Here is a 27,467-nt window from a genome sequence, read left to right as displayed (position 1 = left end):
AGGTGACATTACAGATTTGAGTCTTGTTTCCTGGTTCATAGCTTTGGGTAAGAGTTGTTCATGCTCACAGATTCTACCTAGACCTATCTGCATATAACATGGCAGGAAATCCTCTTGGTGTTTTTCCTTTCACTTACACTATACCACAAACACATTCTTGGCTGCAACCTGGAATGAGATGCAAATGCGCATACAGTATACACACACACACACACTTATAACTTAGTTTGAATTTGCTACTTTGAAACTACTTTGAAACTATTTCAGATGAACAGTAATAGATGAAGCAATAGGGGAACCCCAGATGAGCAATGATTCAAAAAGTCTAAAGAAAACTAATTTAAACTTTCATTCCTGTCAATATTCTATTGAGACTAACATTGTAACAGTGACTCATCAAGACTTGCTGCTTTATCTGATATTGCCCTCTGCAGGTAAAGCAGGAGAATCACATGCTGTGGTGCTTCTAGACTATAATGGCACATCCTGCTTTTGGACTACAGTGCAACTGTACTGTATGCCGTTTCATTCTGGTCTGGCCAATATGTTTCATTTACTAATAGGCAGAAGAGTGAGATAGCAAAAGCTGAAGAATGCTATGAATCCCAGAATAAATCCTTTCATCCCTTCCATTTGTTTTTAATTGTCAGGCATATTGTCAGAAGAAACATCACAGTATTGGGAGAAAAAAACATTAATTTGGACAATTTGCAGAAGTATAACGTTTATTATTATTTAAGTGATGTACACAATCCTCTATGGTAGGTTGACAAAACTCCAATGTTGCTGCTTATTCAAAATTTTCTTCATCCAAAATAAATTATGTGAAAACACACACAATGTAATACTGGTAACTAAAATGAAAGCTGACAAAACAAGACAGATAACAAACATGAGCATGCAAGTAACATTCAACCTATTTAAAATGATCAAATAGCCAGGAACAGATATGACTCGTCACATTTAAATGTGCAAAATTTCACTACCAAGAACAACCTTCATCAGTACCCATCCATCACTTTTGCCATCTTACTTCTACATACTGTGGCGTCTTTCATAGTTCTCTTCTCCAATATAAACTCCAATATGAAATCAAGTAACAATACCAAGCATTTTATTCAGTTGTAACTCATCTAAAATCTAACCACGCATTTTATTCATTGATCCATTGAGGCAGTGTTACCCTGGGTTGCTACATAAAAAGCAAAACAATATTAGCTTGAAATTGATTCGCCGACTGAGCTGAGATGTTAACTTCAAAAGGCACTAATAAAGAACCATTTTTGATTATGGATTGAACAGTATTTTACATGTGAACAGTATTTCGGCGAGTTGAGATCATTACGTTATGAGGATTTTTGAAGCATGAAGTGTGCGCACATCAGACAGAAAGACAGACATAACGGCCCTTGAGATAAAGTCTAGGCTATTTACTTGGTGTCAAGTAGGGATCGTCAATATTAGTGAAAACACACAAATACAATTACTGTGACAAAAAAAGGACACCCAACAAAATCATCAACTCGCATGTTATGATTCCATTGCTGTTTGATAGTAGGTGGTGTTAAAGCTGATTATAAAAAGGACATTGAGCATAATACAAATTCATTTTCAATATCTTTTTTATTAAAACAATGAACATCCAAAGTGTTAGAGAGAGGACTAAAAGCAGACTAGAAGTTAGGCAACTGGAACGTTTCATTATGAACTCAACAGTGCTCTGCAAGGTAAGGTTGTCAGTTCATCGTAACATCATGAAATATAAAATTCAAAATATAAAAGTAAGAATCAAATACATCTCCATTGTGAGGGTGGTATCTTGCCAGTGAGGAAGCCACAGTTACACAGTCAGTGTGTAAGCACCGACGACAAGAAAACTACTACACATTGCTGCTGCTGCTATTGGGGACGTTTTGTCCGATATCTGTCAGTATACACATCAGAATACAACCATTATGACCAACCCAAATTATACAAAAAGCACAAGGTATGACTATTGAATGATCAAAGTTGAAATACAGCCAGGAGTAATTTCAAAACTTTTCACGTTTATGGGACAAATTAGCTCTATAGACATTGATAATAGTACTAGAAGAATTACATGTATGCTTTTTACAATGCTGAAGCTGGTTTACAATAATACTGTATTGTCCCCCCTTTAACATGAATTTTTATACCGAAAAAGCTTATCCTCAAAACAAAGTTCTTCAAGTACACTTTCGAAAATGTTTGCCAATGGTATGCCATATGGTTTTGGTTTTTGTATGGTAGACAATTCTTGCAAAGGACTGAAATATTTCACTGTTGTCACACACTGTGTCACTCAAATCAATTCACTCTCTAGTCACTCTCATCAGCAGTTCATGAAATAATATCTTAATCACTTTTGTCTAATACTGTATCAGTAATGCTTGAAATGAATAGACACAACAGACCTATCTGAACAGTACAATGCCCAAGCGGTCAAAGGAGATGAGAAACCATTTAACTGATACTGAATCATTTTGGTTTTATTCACGTTCAAGGGCACAGTACGTGTTGTTGTCTCCATGTGAGTGGCGACCATGTGACTATTCATCTCTTCTGTCATCCCACTCTCTCAAATGCGCTTCCAAAACATTTCTCTGGGTGTAAGCCAAAGTTTAGATAGAAAAGCATGCGCTATCTTCAGGTAGGTTTGTGTGGTGTGCGCCTGTGCGCATCTCATCTCACTGGGAACGCTGCCACCCGATTCCTCACCTGTGACACCCATGAAAGGGTTTGTCACTTGTGAATCAGCTCACAGATACCTCGAACCAATTCATGACCTGTGAGAAGAGATGTTCCTCGTCTTCGAGAGATAGCTGATGATCACATGTCAGGTGCGCGTATGTGAAAGATGAGGAAGGGTATTGAGTGACCATGGTTATCAAACACAGTCATGGCTGTGGCTTGCCACAGAAAGCTTAGCTTTTTTGGCAAACAAAATGGAGAAGGAGTTAGCCATGAAACATTCTGTCGACTGTCCTAAGTAGCTTCTCTCCCTCTCTTCCTCCCGTCTGCTCGCCGAGGCTCATCATCACATTAGGAACGAGATGCACAGGAATAAAATAACCCAAAACAATTAAAATGTTAACATTGTTAACAAATACCAATCATATTAAAATCTTTAAAAATAATAAAATCTGGAATCCATCTCCTGTACAGCGACTGGCGATTGGCGACCCCCCGCCCGGTTGGTTTGTCAATGGTCTAACACTTGTGCTTCATGGCGAGCTGCAGAGAGATTAGAAGGGTGGGGGTGGGAATACAGTGAGAAAGCTTCTCCATCCAGGAGTGGCAATGTAACTTTAAATTACCTCATCAGCAAAATCCTAGCCAGCTAGAAACAACAAAGTAGACTCAATTGATCACTCTTTTCCTTCAACCCACCCCGAGAGAGCTATAAAGTACAGTAGCTGGCACTGACAGTAATAGAATGGGGAAATGTAGGGTACAGATCTGACTATTTCAGAACTGTGCCAGAAAGGAGAAATAGCTGTTAGGGTTTGCTTATTCCACAGGCGCTGGTAGGCAGCCAGGGGTCCTGGTGTTTTTATTAAGGCAATGACTAGGCATCCAGACTTCATTTATCTCATTAACGAGGGTTCTAATGGGCTTGGCTGGAGGCTCGTTAAGAGAGATGGCCAGGGCCACCAATCTAATTCAAAGCTACAGGGTATGGAGACGTGACGATGGAAGACATGCACACACACACACGTATACACAAACCCACACACAACTACAGACTGGATACAGACTCTGCTGTTGTGGAATATAAAGGAGAGCTGAAATCTACAGATCTAACAAGTGGGGGCAGTAGAGCAGCACAGACGGGAGTGGCCTCAACTGAAAGTGAACCGTGTTCCTAAATGGGCTGCTGTCACAAAGTGAGGCACAGCAAGTGGGATTGTAGAGATGAACTAGCAGAGAGAGGCAAGGTGACCCACTGCAACACAGTACTGCAGATGCTTAACGTTAATGCCCCCTGGCTATGATTTATTAAGATATAGTGTTCAGAGGTGCCTCTGTAATACATGCAGATCACTTGCATAATAAAGAAGGGAAACTTGGATCCTTCACAATCTATGCAGAGTATCAAGTCTTCCTCAAAGTCGCTCTCGGACAGAAAAGTCAGGGGCGAAGTGCAGAAAGTCTTGTTAATTCCATCAGCAGAATGAATAACGTACTTATCCTTGTGTAAGTCTAACTGCTGTCTGTAATCCAGGGCTTCAGACATGCTACAGTATGAGTCTTGACTTAATGTGCAAGCCAAATGATGAGTTAAATATCCCACAATATCAAGCAGCTAATGGCAGGAGTTGAAAAGAGAAACGCTTGACAATGAGTGATTCTTCATGGGAGTTCTACAGTCATTCTCCCCTGGATTCAAGAAAGGCAAGGCATGTTTTTGTCTCTGCTGAGTTTTTTAATTCAGCACAGTGGGGAACCTCATCTGTGAGCAGTGAGAGGGCTCAGCTAAGCTCTTCAAATGTCTTTCAATTAGACCGCCATCACTGGTTAGCATTGTGCATCACTCAAAACAGTCATTGCACTAGGTAGAGGATCGCTTTACAAATAAAGTAATTGGCATCCCACTTTAGATGGCACGTTACCATCCGCCGTGGAGCCTGTACTCTAACAGCAAGACAGTGTGGCAGGGTGGGCTAATTTTACTGGAGAAGCCAAGCTGCAAACACAGGGGTGTGTGATATACTGAATACTATTAGAAAGATAGCAATGGTGATCACAATCAGGTGTTCCCGTTAGAAATGGAAAGCAATATATTCGCCTTTTTTTTTACTCGTTTTGCAGTAAAAATCAAATTATGCTAATAGCCTTGTTAAGCAGCATGTGATTAGTCTTCCTGGCATACCAAAGATAGGGATGGATGGATGAGGAAAACCCTATGGAGTAGAACTACGAAAGAGAATAAACGAAGGAGGAGGAAAAACATAATTATCTTCCCAGAGCAGAGAGAACCACTGCTGGGAGACTGGAGACACTATAAAGCAACTCCTTTAAATATCCTTAGGTTTAAATAAAATGTTTGATCTTTTTGTCTGAGTCAATAAGTGACTTTAAAATCCCAACTAGGAATTTCATTTATATGAAACATGAGGTGGGACTCAAAAGTCAGAAGTGCAATACATCATGCTGTATTAAAATGTATTGGCCCACCGTGAGGTTATGCATGGTAATGTATCATGCTAACATATCGTCTCACCTTGTGTGCGGTGACAGCGAACTGCTCAGCACTGTTCATCATGTCTGCAGTCCTCTCCTCGGCCCGACCTAATCGCTCGCCACGCTCGTTCAGGGCCTGGCTGGCCTTCTGTACAGCACTCGTCACACTGTCTGCTGCTGAGTGTAGTATACTGTTACCTGGAGAGAAGGGAGGGTTGAGGGAGCCAGGCAGAGGAAGGATGGGTGAAGACGAAAAGTGGAGTAAAGAGAGGAGAAAACAGACAACAGGGAAGGAAATCATGATTCCTGAACAGGCAACAAGTGAGCACTTAACAAAATCCACCTGTTAAATTAGGTGATAGTTTAATCAGTGACCCTACGCATGAGTGTTAATAGTGGAGAACAAAAAAAAACTAAAACAAATGGCTTCCATCAGGGACAACATGGGAAGGTGGCTAATGAGTTTCTCTCCAAAGCTGATTTTATGCAAAGAAAGATCAAATGAAATTAACCTATGTCAAACTGAAGTATGCAGCGTCCGCACCTGCCACACCTCTCATCTTTCTTCTCTCATCACACACTGAGTTTTAATATGCCATATCATTCTTTGTGACATTCAGTGCCGCTTTCCCTAAATTTTGAACCTGTGGTGCCAGCTCCGTCATCGCTCTCCTCTTTTCTAAACTATAGTGTAATAAAGGGAGGACATGTGCTTGTCTGTATAGGTTCCCCTGGAGGCGCAGTTGTGGATATGAGGCAGAGAGCACATCTTCTTTGGATAGCCCTGGCAGCCCTGCGGATGTTTCCTCCGACAAGCCATTAATCTACAGCACTTCGGGGAGTGCTGCCGTTACGCACTACACTAACAATTGGACTAGGAGCTGCAATCTCCCTGCCGCTTTCTCTTTGTCGGCAATACACTGGCAGTTTTCCAGCGTGGTATAATCCCTCATTTTATGTAGATGTATCCGAGGGCAGCGTGCCACATTGGGAAAACGTCTGCGTTGTTTCTGAAGTTGTTTTCTATTGCTGATGTGCAATTGCTACCTTTGGTTGCCCAAAAAAAGACAATGGGGACTTTCAGCTTGTGGTGCCAAGGTCCCGAGCAACCCATTCTTCACCAGAGCACACTGGTGCCACAGTGTTCACAACGTAACAAAAAGACAAAACCAAAACTGACAACTAGGAAAACAATATATGCCTCTCACCGGAGTGTAAATCACAGCAGAGCTCTATGTAATCGATGCCATTTGAATAATTAGGCCATTAGGCCACTTTGGGGTCCTAATTTTGTGACGAACACCCCAGGAACTCCAGGAAGGTCATACATACAGTTGAATTTTTCAAATCATACTCTGCAATTTACAACTACACTGTACACTTTTTGTCTCTGCTTTAGTGGACAAGTGAAAAAAAATACAGATACCCAGTGGGAAAATAGGACAGATTTGAAGTCTTATTTTTTCTAGGTCTATATCCTTAGATATAAATGAGTTTGAGGAGAGGGAACAGATAGAGCAGAGCTAGAAGGTGCTGACTGTATTAAGACTTGACGAGCCCTCTTCCATCTTCTCCCACAGGAGACCTGCAATATAGCGGGTGTATGTCCTGTGGCATCAAGGCAGGTAGGCTGAGTGACAGATAATTGGGGCAGCTCTACTGCAGTGGGCTATATGACAGTCCAAAAGCAGACGGGGAAGCCAGCTGGTGTTCCTTCAAAAGAAGTTAACTTGATAAAGTCAAAGCAATCTGTGCACAGGCACACCCGTGCCGCGTACGCACAGATGGATATATGCATGCTCACACCCACACCCGCACACACATATATACAGTATACACACACACAAACACAACTACAAGGCTTTTCCTTCAGTGCATTTCCCAGAGAGACTAAATGGACCACAGACAGCAAGCTGCCTGTCCCTGCAGGCTCTGTGTGAGAGTGCGGTCCAGGGAAGTGAAAGTTTCCTTATCTAACTTTCCAGAAGAAGGGGAGCAAATCAACAAGGCAGACACATCTGGAGCTGAAGCCTCACAATAACCAATGGTGGGATATCCCTTATACTCACTGGGCTTCCTTTTCATTTGGTCAGAACTCAAATTATTGGACTCTGACCACAGCACACTAGAACTCAATCGACAGCTGTAATACTCAGTAATCCCCTCTCTCTGCAGCAACTGCAGCAGCAATGTAATATTAACTTTGTACCTCTGTATCCATTGTCAAAGCACATTTCATGTAATGTGCATACTTTACAAATTAAGGTTGTTCTGGTATACGCAGGCCAAAGCAGGTTCCTGCTCTGTTTCTGTCTTAAAAAGATTGAAAAGAAACACTTTCTCTGAGAGGCTCTAGGGCCCCTCCAGGAGGGATAAGACCTTTTCACCTTCAGACAGATTCCTCTTAATCCTCTCCTCCTGCAAGGAAGCCCCGGGAATAATACTCCCATCATCCTCTTCAAAACCCCCACCCTCGCTACCTCTCGATCCCATCCACCCACAGAACATCTCCTCCTTTTATTCAACGACACACCGTTCCCTCTCTCTAGTGCCTTTCTTCTCCATTCTCTGTGATGGGCTGCAGCGTGGGCTTCCCCGTCGGTGAGTGTAATTACAGAGAAGGCAGGGTGGAGCCATTCTTATGGAGCAGCTGCAGCATCAGGAACTGAATGTAGCCGTGTAGGAGTAGATTAGAGTTAGACGGTGCCATCATTGTGATTCAAACCCTGGGCCATTAAGTAGGGTCTCTTAAAGGTTAAATGTGTAATATTTCTGCTTTACTGAAGCATCATATGACTACTAAATATCAGCAGAGGTTCCTGATTGGTAGTGAGTGAAATCAAATCTGGCAATTGGTTTTTCCGCAAAAAAACTTGGTAAAACATGACAGAATGTTCATTGTAATTGATTCTAAAACAGTCAAGTACAAAAGGTAGAGTGTTGTTGCAATGACAACGCTGAACGATAGAGGCCAGCATTGGACCAGAAATTCCACATAGACCCTTTAACTTCTTAAAAGTGGGTGTTGACTTTATTTAACCAGCCATCACAGTCATCAATGGTGATCAGTTCTTTTATGTTATGTTGGAGGTTCACTGATAGAAAAATGGTCAACGTTTTTATCAAGTGGGGGTTGAAAATTTCTTATGACATATTGATGTTATTGTACTGAGAAATTTAAAGCTGCAATAAGCAAAATTTTCAGGCCACTAGAGGGTGACAGAAACCGCAACACATTTGTAAATAAAGCACAGCAAATCCACTGCACTATGGAGGCCTACTACAGAGAAACCTAGCTAATCGATTCCACCATTACAATAATTTTTTTCAGGAAAGGGAGGGGGTGAGGGGGCTTTTAAACAGAGAGGGAGGAGACAAGCTAGTTTAAAAAAAAAGTAAAAGCTACTAAATGCACCGGGAAGAGCTTTAGAAAAGAGGTGAAAACAGCAACACAGCTGGCCTGTGTGTGTGGATATTGATTCATATAATTTTGTCTCAATGAAATCTCCACATAGCACACATTAGTTTCAGGATTGGTTCTCAGGTCTGATATCGCTTACTGCAGGTTTAAGAGAGGCTGCTTTTGTGAAGGATTCACGCAGTGATTCAGAATGACCTGCAAGGCCGAAACCTACATCCATGACACGCCTCTTTCAACAATGCAGGAGGAATTTTGTTCCTATACCCCACAACATCAATATAATCGGGCAGGGGTTTTTAAACAATGGGAACTGAACAAAAGGAAAGTTGTTGTTTTTTGGCAACAAAATATTCCAGAAAATAGAAACTACGAGCAAAAACAAACATAAAAAGGAAGGGGAAAGGTTATTCGAAACTCAACCCCTCCTTTTCCAGTTCTGCTCTAATCAGTAGATTACAGGCTGCACTGTGGCGCTAGGAGAATAGGCTGATGATTATCAACAGGAACCTGTCAGATACACTTCACATGAGATGATGACTGCCAATTCACACTCACTCTCAAAGCATATGGGATAGATTAAGTTTGCACGCACGCACACACACACCTACGCAAAGAAAGGCCCATGCAACCAAGAAATGAACACTACAGTGCCTTCAAGATCTTCAGTCTGACAATGTAAATTACCATATTAATTCTGTACCAGGATAATGCTGTAGGGCATACTGTGTGGGTGTATGAAGGGAAAGAATGTTTTACACATTTTTTATTAAGTATTAGCAAGCACCTACTTATCTGCACTTTAACAAGCTCCATCAAAAGTTCTACATATTAACCAGATATTGCCAGAGGGCTTTGGTCTGCTGTTATTCTTCTTAAAAACCAGCTGCAGTACGAAACACATGAAGCATTATGTCAAGGATTTTCTAAGTGATCCCAATCCAATTCATAGCTTTGCCTGTATATCCTACAGGCACAGTAACGGCCCCCTGGTCTGTTCTGAGCAGAAAATGAGAACAAGAGGGAAAGAGTCTGTGTGCAGTTGACACTTGCCTTTAAAGGATAACTCTGGTTATTTTCAACCTGGGCCTTATTTTCCTAGTTTTTGCCATCATGATGATAGCAAAAACTAGGAGGTACTTAAAGCTCTACAATGAATGAATAAGGCCCAGGTTTAAAAATAACCTGAATTATCCTTTAATAAATCTGAATGTTGCTTCTCCTCATCTTTCTGATGTCTGTAATATTTTGACCAGTATTTTGATTTAACAGAATGAAAAAAAAAGAAAAAAAGAAAAAAGTAGATACTGCCTTATCAATACTGGCTTCACATGCTTTTATTATTTACCGTACCCATTAAGTTCAGTTTTATTGTGGGTATGCAGGTTATTTTGCAAGGTTTGGTTGCCTAGACAATAAAATTAAAGGGCAAAACTATTAAACAAAATATGCCATTCAGTATCAATGGTCCTAGTTAACAGTTTATAATTTAATTATGCATTGAAGATGTATAAAATGAGAAAAAATGAAATTGGAATTGGGCTAATAACATAAAGGATATCACAGGGTCTTTTGTATCCTGCAGTTTAATTCATGCAAATCTTGACATTACCCGCAGCAGCCCACTACTGTTAATTCTCTTTTCATCCACATTTTGATGTAGCCTCAAGATATTCTCATTTATTTGGGAGTAGAGTGGAGGTTTGGCCTGAGTGACTCCTCCAACCCCTTGGTGAACCATGTGAAGAAAGGAGATCACTCTGCCTCTGACATTTTTTTCATGAGGAGAAAGGCTTGACCCAGCTTGTTCAGTTGCCCTTTAGTTTAGTCACTGTCGTGGTAGTTAAAAAGGCTTCAGCAAGACACTGTGGACACTAATGGGGACAAGCATGGAACATTTTGTCCTAAATGTACCACAGAGCCACGCCACCGCTGACAGACAAATAGCTACTAGGTATTCATGTACCGTCTACTCGCAGTGGCTTTAATCAGCAGATAAATGTCAGCATCACACAATGCATTAAACAACCAATAATTTCCATCGTAACAGTCTTGAATATGCGGGCGTAGCTTCAATCTGATTTTGTGAAAATCATGCAGTAGTACAGATTGAGACCATGAAGGAAGTAGGACTCTTTGTACTGCCCTTGCGTGTCAAAATGTTATTTACCTCTGCACAGTATTAGTCAGTGTGTCTGCTCTGACAGTCTGTCAGTGAGCGGTGAGGACAGTGAAGATAACTCACATAACCTTTGGATGTAAACTTAAAACCCCTTTCAGCATGTACCGGTCCCTCACAGTGACAACACATCCCAGGGAAATAATGACCTTCTGCACACTGGGTGTGTACAGAGGATCAGGGCTTCTGTGTGTGTACATGGTAACTATGTCCGTCCCTCAAAATGACAACATGGGTCACTGAAGTCTCTGACAGGCCAAATAAAACAACATAATGCTGTGCGTTTTTTCACTCCTGATCGCTGGGGGAACTCACCGCTTGTTAGTAAGGGGACGTTATTTTCGGCGACGTTCAGAAGCTTTGTAAACCTCTGTCTTACCTTGTCTTAGTAGATGACTGTGGTGTGCAACCAATTCTTTCCTCATTCTGTTCAAATAGACCTTGCAACGGAAAACGACTGAATCTACAGCTTGGTCTTCTGTGATGAGAAAATATCAACAGTCATTATCAGTTTTGGTGTTCAGAAAATGAAATAATTTTGAAATTAGTCGAGAGAGGTTACGGTTTTTGGACACAACAGAATTACTTATTAAATCACAGGTTAAGCACTGTTGATTCAGTTCGGTATAACAGTGGGGCAATTGTGGTACTGATTACTGTTATATTAATCATCTAGTTGGTATTAGGTAAAACAATGGACATTTTATGTTGTGATACTACTGGTTAGACATGTTAGTGGAGAGCTTTATGAAACTCAGCCCACATTCAAGCAGGTTGTTTGTTTTCGCCTGATTGAAGCCGACTAGACCCTGACCCTCCCCAATGAGACAAAATTCACACAGAGCCCATGATGGTACAGATGTTTCTATTAAGCATTCACCTTTACGCCGTTGCACTAGAGGCAGCGAAGTGTGTCTAACGCAGAGAGGTGAAAAATTATCCACTTAGCTCACACACTTTAAATTTCTTTAACAATTCAAGTCAACAAATGCCAGTGAGGCAGAAAGGCTCAGGAGAGTTGGTGGGAATCAGGGTACAACAGTGCGGGCAGCAGCCCAAGTCTGCACTGATAACAAAGCAATTACCAAATTAGCTTAGCAATACTGCTTTTATTTCTAGACCAATTACACGCCCCATCAAGGATCAAAAAACACGCGCCTGTGCATCTACCCCATATGGCTCTGAAAGGAGTCTATTGCCCTGCATTATCAGTTCACTGAGACATCAAGAGTATCACCTAGAAAACTCAATCTAAAACCGAATACACGTGTACAAGCTTCACCGCACATGAATATGATCAGAAACATAAAAAGCATGAAAAAAAGCAGGACAATATTAGTCTGTCATTAGAAATTGAGAGCTGAGAAATGCTGACAAAAAATAAGAAAAGAAAATGTACATTCCTGAATGAAATCTACAGCTTTAATAAAAATGCTGCCAGTGGCATTTTACATTCAGGTACACTTTGTCTTTGCACCATAATAACAACTCCAAACTGTTTCAGCAATGTACTGCACTATCAAATATTTCTGCGATATGAGAGTCAGGATGTTAGTTTCTGAGAACATCTGAGGATTTTAACAATATTGCTGCTATTCACATCCGCAATGCATGGATGGCTGTGCAGCTGACTACTGTATAGTCATCATTTCCAGCTTTCCATCAGGTTAACAGGACTTCTTGTAGTGACATCTAATCAGCTTGGGAAACAAAGGAAAAGGAACAAGACTATGAAAGCTCTTGGCATCCACAGACCACTGATGACACTGTCATGCCAAGCCTTCACATCCCCAGCACACACACTTGGGGACACCGGCGACAGCTCCAGAGACTGGCCAATTAATATCATGTTCATTCATCCCATGCTGCTGCAAAACACTGGCAAAGTGACAAGCCATTTCTTGTGTGTTTACACAGCCAGAGAGAGCTATTGATCAGCAATCTTCTGTAGAATAGATAATTGCCTGTCAAGATGATCCAGTGGAGAGTTAGAGGCTTCATGTACCTCTTCCCTGGACAAACCAAATAAACAAGAACGACATCCATGTTTTGGCATGCATGTGTATCAATACGACAATTTGAGTTTGTCATGATGCCCAGGTTCTGTGGAAATAAAATTTGCTAATTTATTAACTTGTCTGTGAGCGCCAACTGTGTATCTTTTGTGTTTTCAGAGGGTTTCCATCGCTAAAGACTCTGTAGACGGAGTCCCCCACAGTTATGGTCCCACACCTGAGCAGCGTCATGATATTTGTTTTGCACTGGTGTGAGACTTAAACTGGAGTGGACAAACTTGGCAGCAGGCTGGCATCCTCTCTGCTCCTTTAGTCGCAAAGGACTGTCACCTTTTGGGGCTATCACATACAGCATCAGCCACACACTGAGAAGTAAGAGCTCACTGTCAGATCATTGGTGAGGATAACCACAGCATGGGCTGCTTCTACAATGTCTTGAGTCTTGGTGTTAAAAGTGTAGAGTATTTTAGACACATACAGTGGCTTTTTGTAGGTTGAAGTAAATTCATAATGGCAACAAAGCCACAACGATACCAAACAGGAAACAACATTCACATCAAGGGTTATACAATGTGTCTCATAATCATTCATGAATTTCTTAAATTGCCTGCAGCCAAAGAGAACAATACAATAGAACCCAAGATTCAACCCCTTGCTTTTAACCGTACAATTTGCAGATCTACTGGAGGCGTGCGGTTGATATGCAACATCTGCACTCCATAATCAATCCTACTCTACAGACCCCTGGGTGCACTACCCTCCCTGACATCACTACCCACACACACACACACACACACACACACTCTATAGTATGCACCAGGGTCAGTTTGAACAAGTTAAATATAGATATGGTTTTCAGAGTGGGAGGGGAGTCAATGCCACAGAAATAAGAAGACAGAAGGTTCCCATACACGTACAGTAATGAAAAAATTGGAACAGCGGCAATTTGACGCCATGTGACACCATGTCTTTATTTTACAGAAGGCACACTGTTTTGAAGAGTGTATCTGGTTTATCAACCAGAGGCCCAGAGGGAACTTCTCTGAAAACAAGTCATTCATACAGTATATAGGCATTCCTCAGCAATTTAATTGGATTCTGTGATAAAAAATAAATTCAGTCTTTATCTTTCATACCACATGAAACTAAAACAAACATTTTCTAACCCAGCCCTATCGAAACAAATCAGCTTTAGTCAATTTAAAAAAATCTACAATGTGTCTACCACAAGTTACCCGAGTACTTGCAGGGTCCCGCTGACTTCCGACAGTACCAGTCTCTAATCAAATCTATTTAAAGTCACATTAAATGACTTTTTCATCTTGTTAGCTAATTTTCCATAACATAATATACACCTATTTAACAATCTCGCCCCACTCCTGGTCTCCCATCAAATCAAACGGCCTTTCTCTCCCTAAAGGATATCCCATTTGTTGACACTTTTGAATGATCCCTCCCCAAGTTATGTCCCGACCCAATATCCTGTTTCAACAGGAAATGCATAAAATTAAGGAAGCAAGATCATTGTGACTTTAAGTCACATCATGAAAGGCTAGCAAAAGCACAAAATAAATGTTTAAAATAAATGTCTCACTAACAATGTAAGAATCGTGGTTTAGATAGGAATCAAACAGAGGAGGAGTATGTACCATCCTAGTGTTTTTCCCCAGTTTTTTGTTTGTTGTTGTTTTTTCTGCTTTGCTCCACCTCTCTGTCTCTATGAGTTCATGCCTACGCCCCCACAGGGCCTCTGCTTCCCTCTCAGGTCCCCCTACATGGGGCAGATGTAGACACCCTGGGGGAGGCAGGTTGGGATGCGTTTCCATAAATATCTCCATGAATAATACAACAGGTTGAATGTTGCTCAAAAGATGAGGCTGGGGGGTAAACAGATCAATAGCTGATTAAGCCGCCCAGGATGCTGCATTCCTCACTGAAGAGGAAACCTTCAATCTGCACCAGGACCCTCCACCTCCTGGGTAACACACACTCCATTCGCAGCCAGGAAATGACCACTTATGGGTAATATGCAAAGATGCATAATCCATTTGAGAATTGGCTGTGTTATGAATCTTGTTTAATTAGCCTGTGTTTACTTATTAGAGCAGCAGGATATTAATGTTCTTTCCGAGGAACAAGTTAAGTTAGTTTTCAATGGACTGTTTTTCCACAGCCTCACAGTTTTAATATCACGGTTAAACAACAACTGAGGTAGTGTTTATGCTCATAATGTGACGTTTAATGTTACTTTGAAGGGTGGCAACACCCAGAGCCAATTGAAAATAATGAGCCTCGCTGTTCGACCAATCAGGCGCACACTGCAGTACGTCAAAACACACTCATTAGTACAATGATACGTTAGTGTTGTATTGAGCTATGTGCTGTAAAACCAGTTCAGTCAGATTCTTTGAGTCAGATCTGACGCATATTGTTGGACATCCTCAGTGACCGAGGTTCAGCAGCGAGCTCAACAGATGCTGTGGCACTGAGAATGAACATGCATTTTCATACACACCAGGTGCTGGTTGGTCATAAATAATCATATTCAGAATATACTGGCTTACAGCACAGTGCGACAGCTTGGCATTGAAGAGCCATTGTGTTCTGGTGTGAGACTTTCACAGGGAGAATGGTTAGCGGTGTGAGATGGTAGTGTTAAACTGTCTTACCCCCCAGCAGTTTGGACTGACAGTTGACGAACTCTGGTTTCCGGGCTGAGCTGTAGCGCTGGCAGGTGTGGTGGAGAATCTGGACAAAGGTGCACTTCTCTCCTGCTGAACCAGCAACCCACTGGTCAAAGGCATTGTCAAACATCAGGTCAAACTCTGGACAGTCCTTGGAGAGAATAAGAGTGGAAGACATGTGAGGGAGAGGTGAGAGACAGAGTATGGACAAAGAAAAAGCAAAACCATCAAAAATCGGAAAGAAAAATGGCGAGTTGGAGATGGACCTAAAGGAAAGCAAGCTTAAATCATCAAAACCGCATGTGTGGTGTATTAAGTCCAACATTTCCCCAGGGTATAATCCCATGAACAGCAGTGGTTGAGCAGGCTAGAACTGACAGACTCACTCTGTTGGGGTCGATGCCGTTGACCTGCCGTAGCTGGTCGATCGTCCACTGTGACCTCTTTATGAAGGCCGAAGACCCTTGGAACTGCTTCACCTTGGTGATGGATACGTGCGACGGCTTCTTATTCGTCACTACGAAAACAAAAAGGACCAAAAACACCACATAAATTTGTTGCACAGATTTTTAAAACGAACATCTAATTGCAGAGGATTAAGCGTCTGTGGAAACCATATGTTTCTGATATAGTAGGAAAGTTTTGAGCAGGATAATTGGTGAGTTCAGGGCATAATATGTGGAATATTAGAGTCAGGCAGAGTGACAAGCTTCCTTCTGTGGGCGGCAGAAACAAAAGAATCCATTAACAATGGACATTTCACTGTTGGAGCCAATAACAACAGCAGCTTATGATAAGATTTCCTAAGAGAAGACATGGCCTAGCCATGAGCAGACTAACCCAGTGAACAGGGATTTGATTTTATTATATTCATCCTGCCAATATGTGTGTACTAATCTGACATATACAATGGGTTTCTTCTGTGTTCCGGCTACACAATACAAACCTCTACACACTACCGGTTTGAAGAACATGAAAGCTTAACTTTATTGTTCCTGTCAAAGTGTAAATTGCTGAGTATTTTCACACTGTGCCGGACACATCTAATTTCTCTTGACAAAAGTGATGTATTGCTTCCATGTATTGCTGACTAAATCTAAGAGGGTAACACATTTCCTTCAAGCCTGGAGTTATGAAATTCCCCCTAAAATAGTCTGGGCAGACAATGGACACAATGATAACAGCTAGTCTGTAGTTAAATAGCAGTCGGCACTCTGTAGTTTTATTAGTTCGTTTTATTAGTTAGTAATAACAATTATGCTTATTAGTGTAACAACAGTTTATGTTACTGCACAATTCAGTGACAATAGTTTAATCCTATTGCTACACATTTTCAGAGACATTTGGCACAGGATTTGGTATATGGCCAGGCCTTGTCTTAAGATAATTTCAAAATCAGTGATTTGGCCTACATAACTAGTAACATGTTAATAAAGTGTAAGAAAGTCTGTGTGAAAGTTCAGCTCAGCTCCAGTGTGTAAAGGCACCCAATGGAACCTCTACTCGAACCCGGTAATGGCCTGAGGCCAAATACCACTATTCACTTCCTGTCCCATGACATCATCACTGTGGCCTAAGCCTCCCAGGCCCCCATGCCTCCCAGCATTACATACACTTCTATTCCATTCCCATGGATATCCATAGTTGACTCTTCCCATACAGAGATCAAAGCTCTGTGTTTACAGATCATTGCGGCTCACAGTTCTGTCCAGGCCGCTGGATGTGTGACTGGACACTGACACTCTTTATCCTTCTGAAGAGCAACATGCTCCTGTGTTGTTTTTATAACCCCACACGCTCAGCCACAGCTTCCGCTCTCCCACATTGGCCGTTGTGTCATCTCAGTGCTTGGGTCACAGTGTCCGTTCTGCTTCTCCTCACTCCAAAAACACAGGACCATCATGCTGATTGTTATGTTCCATCACAGCTGCTGTTCAGGTTTGATTCGTGGAAGCTGGGGGACCACACCCTTCCCAGAGTATCTTTTTGAAAATATAGGTAGGGCTGGATCTAAGACTGAATGTTGCATCAGGTGATTTATTCTGTAAGCACGCTCCCCTGAGAGAAAGGATGTTTGGATATGTTTTATATATCCATTTAGACAGCTGTAGCTAATACTCGAGGTGCTGGCCTGTGGTCACAGGGTGGAATAGACAAAGGCAGACAGATACAGGCGGAGAGACAGCCATTTATTTTTGTTCTTTTCTTTGTGAATATAGTGTTATTCAACCAGACAGCCACAACCATGACAAATAGATGAAGTGAGTGATCAGATCTATCTTGGGTCACACGGGAGGCTAATGGAACCCCTAGAAACCAGAAAATTTCATAAAGATGAAAGCCGGATGTAGTGAACCAGAGAGTTAAAGGGTAGAAAGTCTAGAAACAAAGGTCATCCAATTTCCAGTGAGACTCATTTTTCTCAAAGCCCCACATACATGGCACATGATACAGATGAGACTGCACCACTATTTTCCCCCAAACCAATTAGCTAGAAAAGTGGTTTTTTTGTTTTTTTTTTGTATTGAACAGGGACAATGGAGAGTTAGTAACTGTCCCAGAATTAGCTAGAAAGCAAAATTTCATCTGCAGTCCCTGGGTAGGTGATACAAAGACAGGCAAGTTTTACAAAATAAAATTTTGTTGCTCCACTTGATAAAGTGAAAGTCTAGATGAAGGAGAGATTTAAAAATGAATTTAACCACTAAAGGGCAAGAGAGCAGAAAGACCAAACCAGTCTCTGCTGAGGCGATAACTGCTATCGGCATCATTCTCTCCTAGACCCAGCCTCTTCTCCATCTTGCCCTGCCTGTCATGTCCTATGCCAAAAGTGTGACCTGCCTACCAATCAAGAAGACAACGGCAAACTGTACACAGAGATGAAGGAGATGAACTACACGCAGCAGAAGGGATTTCTTGCTGCAAAATGTACTGAAGTAACTCAAATCGGGAGAATCATTTGGACTGGTGGAATGGAACATATAGATAATATAGTTTGACAATATAGCAACCAGTTACATCATGGCTCAAAATAACAGAGCATGTATAACATACTGTATAAATTAATGGATGAAAAAAGTCACATAAGACTATGAATGAGAACAACCCTAGGGAGCTGAACAGCTTTGAGTGACACATCCCCTCATTAGCATATTCGTCGGCATATCACAGGCTTTGTGGCAAGCCCGCTTTGAAAACAATCACATTGATGCCAGGATTAGAATAACAGTTACATAACACCGGGGAAATGGCATGAAACAGGAGAAATGGATTCTAAATTATCTTTTGCTCAAATGGGGTGGAAAATCGAGTGCACGTTCGGTGCAAACCTGATAGAATTGTTTAGCTATTTTATCTGACAGCAATATGATATAGGCTACATCACATTGACAGCAGACGATTTGTACGCATCAGTGAATAGGTGAAAGAGACCTGTTGTCTCAAGGCCATGGTGCTAAATTGTCAACACACTCAACACTGAGGTCTTAATCAAACCGCCAGACACCTCTGAGACTCTCAAATCAATTTCAAATTCAGCTGTTGACTCCCACCTTGTCTGAGTTGCTCCCTTGCTTATTAAGCAATTACTGAAAGTTATAAGAGGGGCAGGCTTTATTGAAAGAGTAAACGCAAAGAAGATTTTGAGAAAATGTATAAACAGGTCCTGCCTCCGAAATTAAACCTCAAGTTGCTCTCGTGATAATTGGTTTCAACAATCTGAGATTCATATCCAATGACTGATGAAACATGTAAAAAATGTGTCTATAAAATAATTTATTGTACAAAATAAGGACAGAGACAAGTAAGGACACAACAACTAATGACAAAACCACAGAAAGAAGTAAGAACTTTCTATACTTTCTTTTTCTATTATTCACTTCATAAAGCCTTGTTGCTGGATTTAAAAAAAAAAAAAAAAAGTCATAAGCCACACAGTTCCCTGGCTTGCTTCACACTTTTACAGAGCAAATGCAGTAATCTCAACCACAACATGAACACAATGTGAAAGCACAATAAACTTTGGATGTGAGTGAGCAAAGTACACTTGGCTACAAATTAATCTAGACACGAGGAAAGAAGGTGACAACTATTGAGAGGCTGCCAAAGCCATTGTTTCCATGTGGGCTGGCTGTCAGAGGAAGGCCACGCTGGAGTTCCTGTCCTCTCACATGCTCCGATGGTGACACGCTCTCGTTTCCCCCAGCGGAGCACGGCCTTGTTGTTGTTGGCCGTGTGCGAGCGCTGCGGCCTGAAGGGAAACTCATATACTGTACCAAACACAGGCTGGGGACATCAGAGGGGAAACATTCCCAGGATCAGCTTACCCTCACGGAAATATTATCATAGTTGTGGTCGTTAACGCCGCAATGTGAGCACCAGTAAGAGTTCTAGCAAAAGCAACGATGACATAAATGATCATGTGAGAAGTGTGCAGGTTGTCAGCTCGAACGGATCCATCCATTCTTGGAAATGCTGAATGGAGTACTATGAAAATAAATATGATCCGGTATAACCAGCGCCAAAGCAAGCTTTTTGAGTATGGAATGCATGCATAAATATTTGAGCGAGTCAATGACACAATGAAAGCTAACAGAATATGGAGATGGACCACCCGCATGGGCATAACATAACATAACCACTTCCTTTCTCTTACATAGTACAGCCTAATCCTTGTGTCAACACCGATCCTAATCAAAAATCTCCATCCCAAAGCCAGAAACCTGTTATGCATCAACATTACGAACCATCAGAGCGTAGATATGAAAATCCAATCCAAATCCAAAAAACACATAATAACACTTTATCGGTGGAAGGAGATCGGATCAGATATGCAAGGAAAAGTGTAACGGCAGAGGCAGAGAGGCAGTGTGATGGTAGATGGGAGTTTTGATTACACACCGCTGCCCATTGGTGTGATTGGTGGTCCAAATACCCAGCCACAAGATGGAAATATCGATGAATGCATACTACACACACATGCACGCATACAAACACAGACACACCCACACACACAATGTCATTTCATGGTTTGGTAAAACTGATTTATGACCCTTTCAGCCTGCATCAAAAGTAATTTCAGAATTCACTCTCTATGGCTCTAAATTTGTCCAACTATTCTTTAAAGTGGTAATCTACAAGATCCTTGTTTTATTTGTGTTTTGCCGTCATCTTTGGTGCTACGCGTTCATTGCTGTGGCGTTTCTGCGCTGCACTTCCAAGAGATCAATTCGCAATCAAACTGTGTGGCCAATAATGTGACGTCTCTTTTCGTGGACCTTCTGTTGATGAAGTGACTTTCTGTAGGTTGTGCCGTTTTTGTTCTTTCGTTTTTTTTCTTTTGGCTATCGCTGCTCATGCTAACTACCCAGTTCTTCCTCTATTTATTCCAAACAAATCACTGTTGCTGCTGCTGGAAATGTAAAATTCATAAAATCCTGTGCGCCAGAGGACTTTGCCCCCAGAAAAGACTTGCACAACACCTTGGCCCTCATTTACAAAACAAACGTACGACAGAAAACTGGGCGTACGGTCATTTCCACGCAAAGCCCGGCATTTATCAATTTGGACGTGAGCGGAGGCTACGATCAAATCTCACGTCAAGTCTCAACTCGTGTACGCAAGTTTTGGAGTCAGCGTGAACTTGCGGTGCAGCAGAGTAAATCTGGCTGAGTCAGAGAACTGTTAGGATTAGACCATATAGTATTCTGACTGGCATCTAAGCATATGCAGCCACATATTCATCACTTAAAAATATGTAGCCTATGGCAAAATATTATATTTTGTAAAGGCCTACATCGACTATGTGTCATATAGCCCATCCCTAACAAAAATAGGTATTTTCAAATTGTTTGCAATTAACGGGGTTAACAGTTTTCTGGTGTAAGATTAATTTCTCTTTCATTTTGAGATAGCCTACTTGTTTGAGGTCTGACCATTTTTTCTTCACCTAAATGTAAAGAATTGCGATACAAGCTATTATATTAGGCTACTATTATATATATATAGGCTATACATATCACAGATGTATAAATTAAATATTCAAACCTCAGCTGGAATGTTGACGGCAACGCTGTTGACCGCAGCAGTGATTTCTTTCCATGCTGCATTTTTCCGACTTCTTTTGATGCCACTTTTCAGGCTGCCAAATAGAACTAATTGCTTCAATTGGACTTTAGACATTAGAGTTTCTATTTCGAGGTCAGAGAAGTTTCTCTGCTTGGACGTATTACGCCTCTCCATGTCGTAAACTCTGGGGGCGAGGCCTCTAAACCGAGAATATTTAGGGGCGTGATATTTAAATGACGATTGTTTTCAGCCTCCACATTTATCAACGCCCGATCATTCTTACGCTGTGATTGGCGAGATACGAACGTTACATGAATCACACGTGAACCCTGTTGTAAGATGATTTCTGCGCTCGGATCTGCACTGGTTTCTACGTTAGATTGATAAATGAGGGCCCGGGTGTTTAGAACAGCAAATGTAAAAGCTTTCCTAAACTGGTTATAGGTTGAATCACTATTGTGCTAATATCAATCACCGATATAGAGTAGCAAAGCAGACATTTGCTTATATTTAAATCTTGCCAATTATTACAGATAAATATGAAGGTTAAAAATAAAGTGTTGGTCAAGCTTGAAAGATAGAAGTGTCTTTTTTCTTTTAAACGTTTGCCTTCTCACTATCGCATTTCAAGCATTTCAAAGTCCCCATCTCAACCAGGTAGGCTAAGGATCTCTTGAGAAATTAGACCCTTCAGTCGGCAGTCAATTTGCTCTCTGCTGTGACATTAAGAAGACACAGTTGCCATGGAAATCCAATTTGCATGGCACAAAAGGCACCTGTTAAGCGGGGGCTGGCACCTGGCCAGGTTCATTCAGGGACAGCAAACTAAGGCTGTTCATTTAAAACACAAACTGGCCTGGAGGGCCTGGGCTACATCATAATTAACAGAAGTTCAAAGTCCTGTATATCCTTTTGCACATCATGAACAGCCAAAGTAGGTAGAGAAGAGGAAGAACTGTTCTAGTTTGATTGACTGGGCTAAAGGTTTGTGATAAAGGAATAATCTCGAGGGACAGACTTCATATGTATGCGCATACTAAACAGAAGAGGCCACAGAAGTCATGGTCAACTCAATACAACTGATAATTCTACAGAGCAGGAAAGAACAAAGTTCACCAAATGTCATGCTAAAATACCCAGAGGAACAATTGACAATCCAACAAAAAAATCAATATTCAACATTCAATGTTTGGAAGTAATCTTCTGGTGGATCTTCAGTTTGTTTCGTGACATGCAAAACATACATTACCCAGTGTACGTCTAAGAGAGATCAGATGACAAGTCAAGTGATTTTCAGTAAGACAAGACTATGTAGAAGGCTTTCATCTTGGCAAAATAAATCAATAATATTATCATTCACACTCAACACAGCACTTTGTTTGTTGTGCCTGGTGCTTTAGAAGCAGTGTTAAATGAGCCAAAATAAATATGTAGGCTATATATTGTATAGCCCCATCTCTCCAGGTAACAACAGCCACCTAATAACCCACTATAGTTGTGGTCTAAAGAATGTTTTAGTACTTGAAAGCTTTTTCAAGTAGTATCTTGGTGCCAAGGAAACTATCATGCAAGGTAAACAGCCAAACAATTTGCCCTGCAGGTTGAATTCTGCGGTTTGTTATTAGAGCTATCGTCTGAGAGCATGTCTAACAGTTTTCTCTGTCTGGGTCTATGATTACAGGTCTATTTTAAAACTGTCCCCACTCTGGCTTGAGCTGGAACACACTGTTATCTTCAGAGGGAGGCTGTCACTGGAATGAACCGGAGCACTGGCTAGACGAGCAACAACACCTCAAAACAAAGACCTATACAGTCTATTCATGGGCTGGAACACACAACGCTTGCTGTGTACGAGGCCTGCTAAGTCATGACGGTGCCCATGCAGTGGCAAGGCACCAGTGGTGAAAGGGAGTGCATATACAATGGTACATTACTATAAAATGGAGATGAGCTTGGTTCAATAATAAGGAGGGTCAAGTTAATCACTCACACAACAGATGCAGACACCATTAGGCTAGCATGTGACAGTGCCAATGCAGCAGAGCACAGTTGCATGTCCTCTCTTCCACAATGAAACCTTTATTAAAGACAATAACAAAGCAGTCGCATTACATTTCTTACTGTAAAACTTGTCTATGAAAAGTTGGAGAGCTGAGAAGTGCTAGTGCATGATCCATGAACTCCTGGTGATATGAATTATAGCCTACTATATATTTATTCCTGTTCAGCTTCCCATTAATCATAAATGTAGGAGGCATTTTGCCTCCATGAAAGGGTTTTACTCAAGGAGAAACTGGGTCCATAAAAAAGAGGCCGTCTGACTGGAGCTGACCAAGTGTGTCTTTTCATCTTTTGACAGTGACATTGCCTTTGATATTTTAATCAGGGCCAGATCACAGAGACCCCCAAAATAAGGTGTTTCAAATTCTTAAAAAAAACCCCAGATTAAATAATTCTCTTTCAATATTTGACAAACGCAGCTGTCTGGATTGCTGTGAATCCCCTTAGAAGCAGGACATTACAGGGAAACTTTCCTCATGGAAGTTTGATGGATAGCTAAGGAGAGACTTTGAATCACACTAATTACCCTAAGAACAACATCAATTACGCAGCACAGCTAATGGCTGTGAAAGTTAGCAGTGGGAATACATGTGGGGTTATGCTAATGACTGTTACATTGACAACAACAGCAGCAGGAGACCAGGATTGATTGTTGAAACGGGCATTAACTTGTCTGATTTTATTATATGAAACTAAATTTGCATGTTTGCATTACAACCAACTTTGAAATAATATTGATATAACCTATGTCTTATTATGTTTAAGACATTTAAGAATAAAACTAGTTTCTTTGAGGATCTTCTGAAAGTCACGTCTTTCCTTTCATCCCGGCTCCTTGAAACAGTGAGAATTTTAAAACCTAAATGAGCTTTTTAAAACAGCCTCTTTTCGCCTCTAGTCACATCTGTTATCCATCCAATTATAACACTTACCCAAGGACAGCACATTAAAAGGATTCTGGAGGCTTGACAAATCATATGTGTCAGCCATGCAAAACCAATAGGTGAAAGTCTCATTTTATGCAGTTTCATCAAAGCAGGAAAAGTGTAATAATTTTACACCCAACAATTAGTAAAGAATTTTGCTGATTTTGCTTTCAGTTTTATATTTGGATAATTTATAAGATATTGCTATCCAAAGACCATGGGACAAACAAAAGTGTCTTGTGGTACAAGTGTGGAATGTCTATGTGTCTATGTGTGTTGCATCGCCTCTACCCAGCCAATTAACTGTTAACAGCAAGAGTGTTGTACAGCAAATCAAATGATACTCATCAGAAATTTCGAGTGCAGCTTTAATTTGCCTCCAGCCCTGCTGTTTTCTGTTTAGATGGTAGTAACTCCAGTTTGTGAAGTCGCAAAGCTCCGGGTGATCCACCATGTTTATTGTTCACACAGAGTATCCAGAGAAGTCCCGCCTCTCCATTGATCTGAATAGACACTAGAGGAAAAAAAGGCCAGTGACGTAGGGCGCCTTTCTGCTTCGAGTTGAAGTTTTTTCAACTTGGGGTGTTCGAGGCGCTCTTCCAAAAACTGGAGACGAATGGAATGTAGCAATAAAACTTGCATTTTTTGTCACATAAAGTAGGGTGGTACAAACTTGTCAAGCTGTAAGAAGGCACACTGTAAACATGGTGGGTTTTATGCGACTGGTACGACTGGAAAAATATTGAGAAAATGCACTGAATGACTAACTTCTTTTTCTTTTAGCATTCTTTATATTTAAATTTTCATTAGGCTATCAGCAAGTAAAGTTCGCAGAGCAAACAACACGTTTCGCCATTGCTTCTTCAGGTCTGCTCTCATATGTATGTTGCTATATACATCACTATCACAGCAGTCCACACAAAAACAATACACAAGGAGCCCAGAAGTAAGTTCAGTCTGTCAACTCGCGTAAACAAATTATAGAGAATGAATGTCTGTGTACTGGGGTGTGTATGTGTTACATAATGGAGTAGGAAACATTGTATAAAGTTTGTAATGGGGTTAATTTACACTCACACCTTTCCTAAATATGTGTTTTGTTTTTGTTTTTCCAATTAAAATTGCACCTAAAAGTCACACAAATGTATTATTATGAGGTCACAGTAGCATTGCTTCGGAATTGATCGGTGATATTCCAGAACTGCACAGGATGTGAATGTCACTTCTCACATGAACTTGTGGTGAACAGCTTTGCTGGTGTTACGGTTCCTGATTATCTGACTGAGACGACTAAGACAAACTCTTGCTTGCCCTCAAGTCCTCTCCTGTAATGGAGAATTTCATTGATTCACAACTGCTGAACCCCGTGGCTGACTACAGTCCGGATGGAAACTCTGGATATGAGTCTGAAGATGATTCAGACAAAATGGTCCGAGCCCTTCTGGCCAATGACGATGGAGCCAGAGACCAGCTGATTGAAGCTCTGAGCGATCCGGTTGCTCCTGCTCCTACTGACACTGTCAGCACCGACGGCACCACCGCATCCCAGAGCTACAGCCTGCCTGCCCAGAGCTACAGCCTGCCCCAGAGCTACAGCCTGCCTGCCCAGAGCTACAGCCTGCCCCAGAGCTACAGCCTGCCTGCCCAGAGCTACAGCCTGCCCCAGAGCGACAGCCTGCCAGCCCAGAGCTACAGCCTGTCTGCCCAGAGCTACAGCCTGCCCCAGAGCTATAGCCTGCCTTCCCAGAGCTACAGCCTGCCTGCCCAGAGCTACAGCCTGTCTGCCCAGAGCTACAGCCTGTCTGCCCAGAGCGACAGCCTGCCCCAGAGCTATAGCCTGCCTTCCCAGAGCTACAGCCTGCCTGCCCAGAGCTACAGCCTGCCTTCCCAGAGCTACAGCCTGCCTTCCCAGAGCATTTCCTTCGACTGTGGGGTCAGTACCAGCAGCCAGCTGGGACTGACCAGTCTTCCCGTTGACCCAGGCTCCTGCAGCGAAACCGTGTTTGGCTCCTACTGGACCACCAGCTGCTTTATACCAAGCCCTGTCCATGGCAGCAACGGTGAGGCTTTGCAGAATGATGTGGAGGATATGGAGGTGGACTTCAGCCTCAGCTGGCCCACTGCCAACTCCCACCATACCATCAACAATGATGTTGAAGAAATGGACTGGCAACCATACTGCTGCTATTTCAGCATCGCCAGCAGCTGCCTCTCAGGCAGCTCTTACCATGATGACGATGTTGTGGAAATGGACTGGCAGCTGTATGACTTCTACTGTGGCATGCCAGCACCAACTCCAGCCTTCCTTCCAACCGCTCTGATTGTGGACAATCTCTCAGCTTGTAACTCTGACCTGAATGCAGAGAACACCTCCAAGAAGAGAGTCATGAAGTCCGAGCAGTGTGAGAGAGAGGGGGTTCTGCCCAGAAAGAGAGGGAGAGCAGCGTATTAGGGCTTCTAACCTCTAACAAATCAGCAGATCAGCAAATGGAAGATGAACTTTTTTTCAAAAATCGCATTACAAATCTTGATCTGTAATGCTGTTGCGATCTGTAGTACTGTTGTTTAATTGTTTTACTGTAGTTACATAAATATACCATAACAACTACAGACTTAACCTGTGTACAGTATTTATTTTATTCAAATTAGATAAAAGACAAGTGTTAGTTTCAGGGTTGCCAACTATGGTCAGCTGGCTGGAGTGAGATTTTCATGTCACAGGCTTTCAATTTTGTGGTTGCATTTTCTTCACCATAAATCATTATTTATGTAGCCTAAACACTGACAAACAACTGATCATTGACTGTCAAGTGACGTATGGAAATCTGTCTGAAATCTGTCTGAAATGTGTGGACATTGCCTCCCTTCACATTCACAGCCATATTTTTATAAGAGGAAGATGCCATTTTTTAC

The 27,467-nt window shown here is 41.7% G+C and overlaps 1 protein-coding gene across 1 annotated transcript in view; it reads right to left on the bottom strand.

Annotated features, from left to right (window-relative positions):
• Nucleotides 1-747: 747 nt before the first annotated feature.
• stxbp6 (syntaxin binding protein 6 (amisyn)) overlaps nucleotides 748-27,467 on the bottom strand; it is a 70,255-nt gene continuing 43,535 nt past the window's right edge. Inside the window, exons 4-7 of the mRNA XM_071526789.1 lie at nucleotides 15,888-16,018; nucleotides 15,487-15,652; nucleotides 5,246-5,403; nucleotides 748-3,255 (exon numbers count right to left, since the gene is read on the bottom strand). Coding sequence (XP_071382890.1) covers nucleotides 3,232-3,255; nucleotides 5,246-5,403; nucleotides 15,487-15,652; nucleotides 15,888-16,018 — 479 coding nt within the window. The 3' untranslated portion in view covers nucleotides 748-3,231. The remainder of the gene's footprint in view (nucleotides 3,256-5,245; nucleotides 5,404-15,486; nucleotides 15,653-15,887; nucleotides 16,019-27,467) is intronic.

The sequence above is a fragment of the Centroberyx affinis genome, unplaced genomic scaffold (assembly GCF_046629955.1).
Source record: "Centroberyx affinis isolate AG114_WGS23_722 - 3 ecotype Tasmania unplaced genomic scaffold, CSIRO-AGI_Caff_v1 ptg001464l_1, whole genome shotgun sequence".
NCBI lineage: Eukaryota > Metazoa > Chordata > Actinopteri > Beryciformes > Berycidae > Centroberyx > Centroberyx affinis.
The sequence above is the reverse complement of the archived record's forward strand: the minus strand, read 5'-3'. Positions and strand labels throughout refer to the sequence as shown.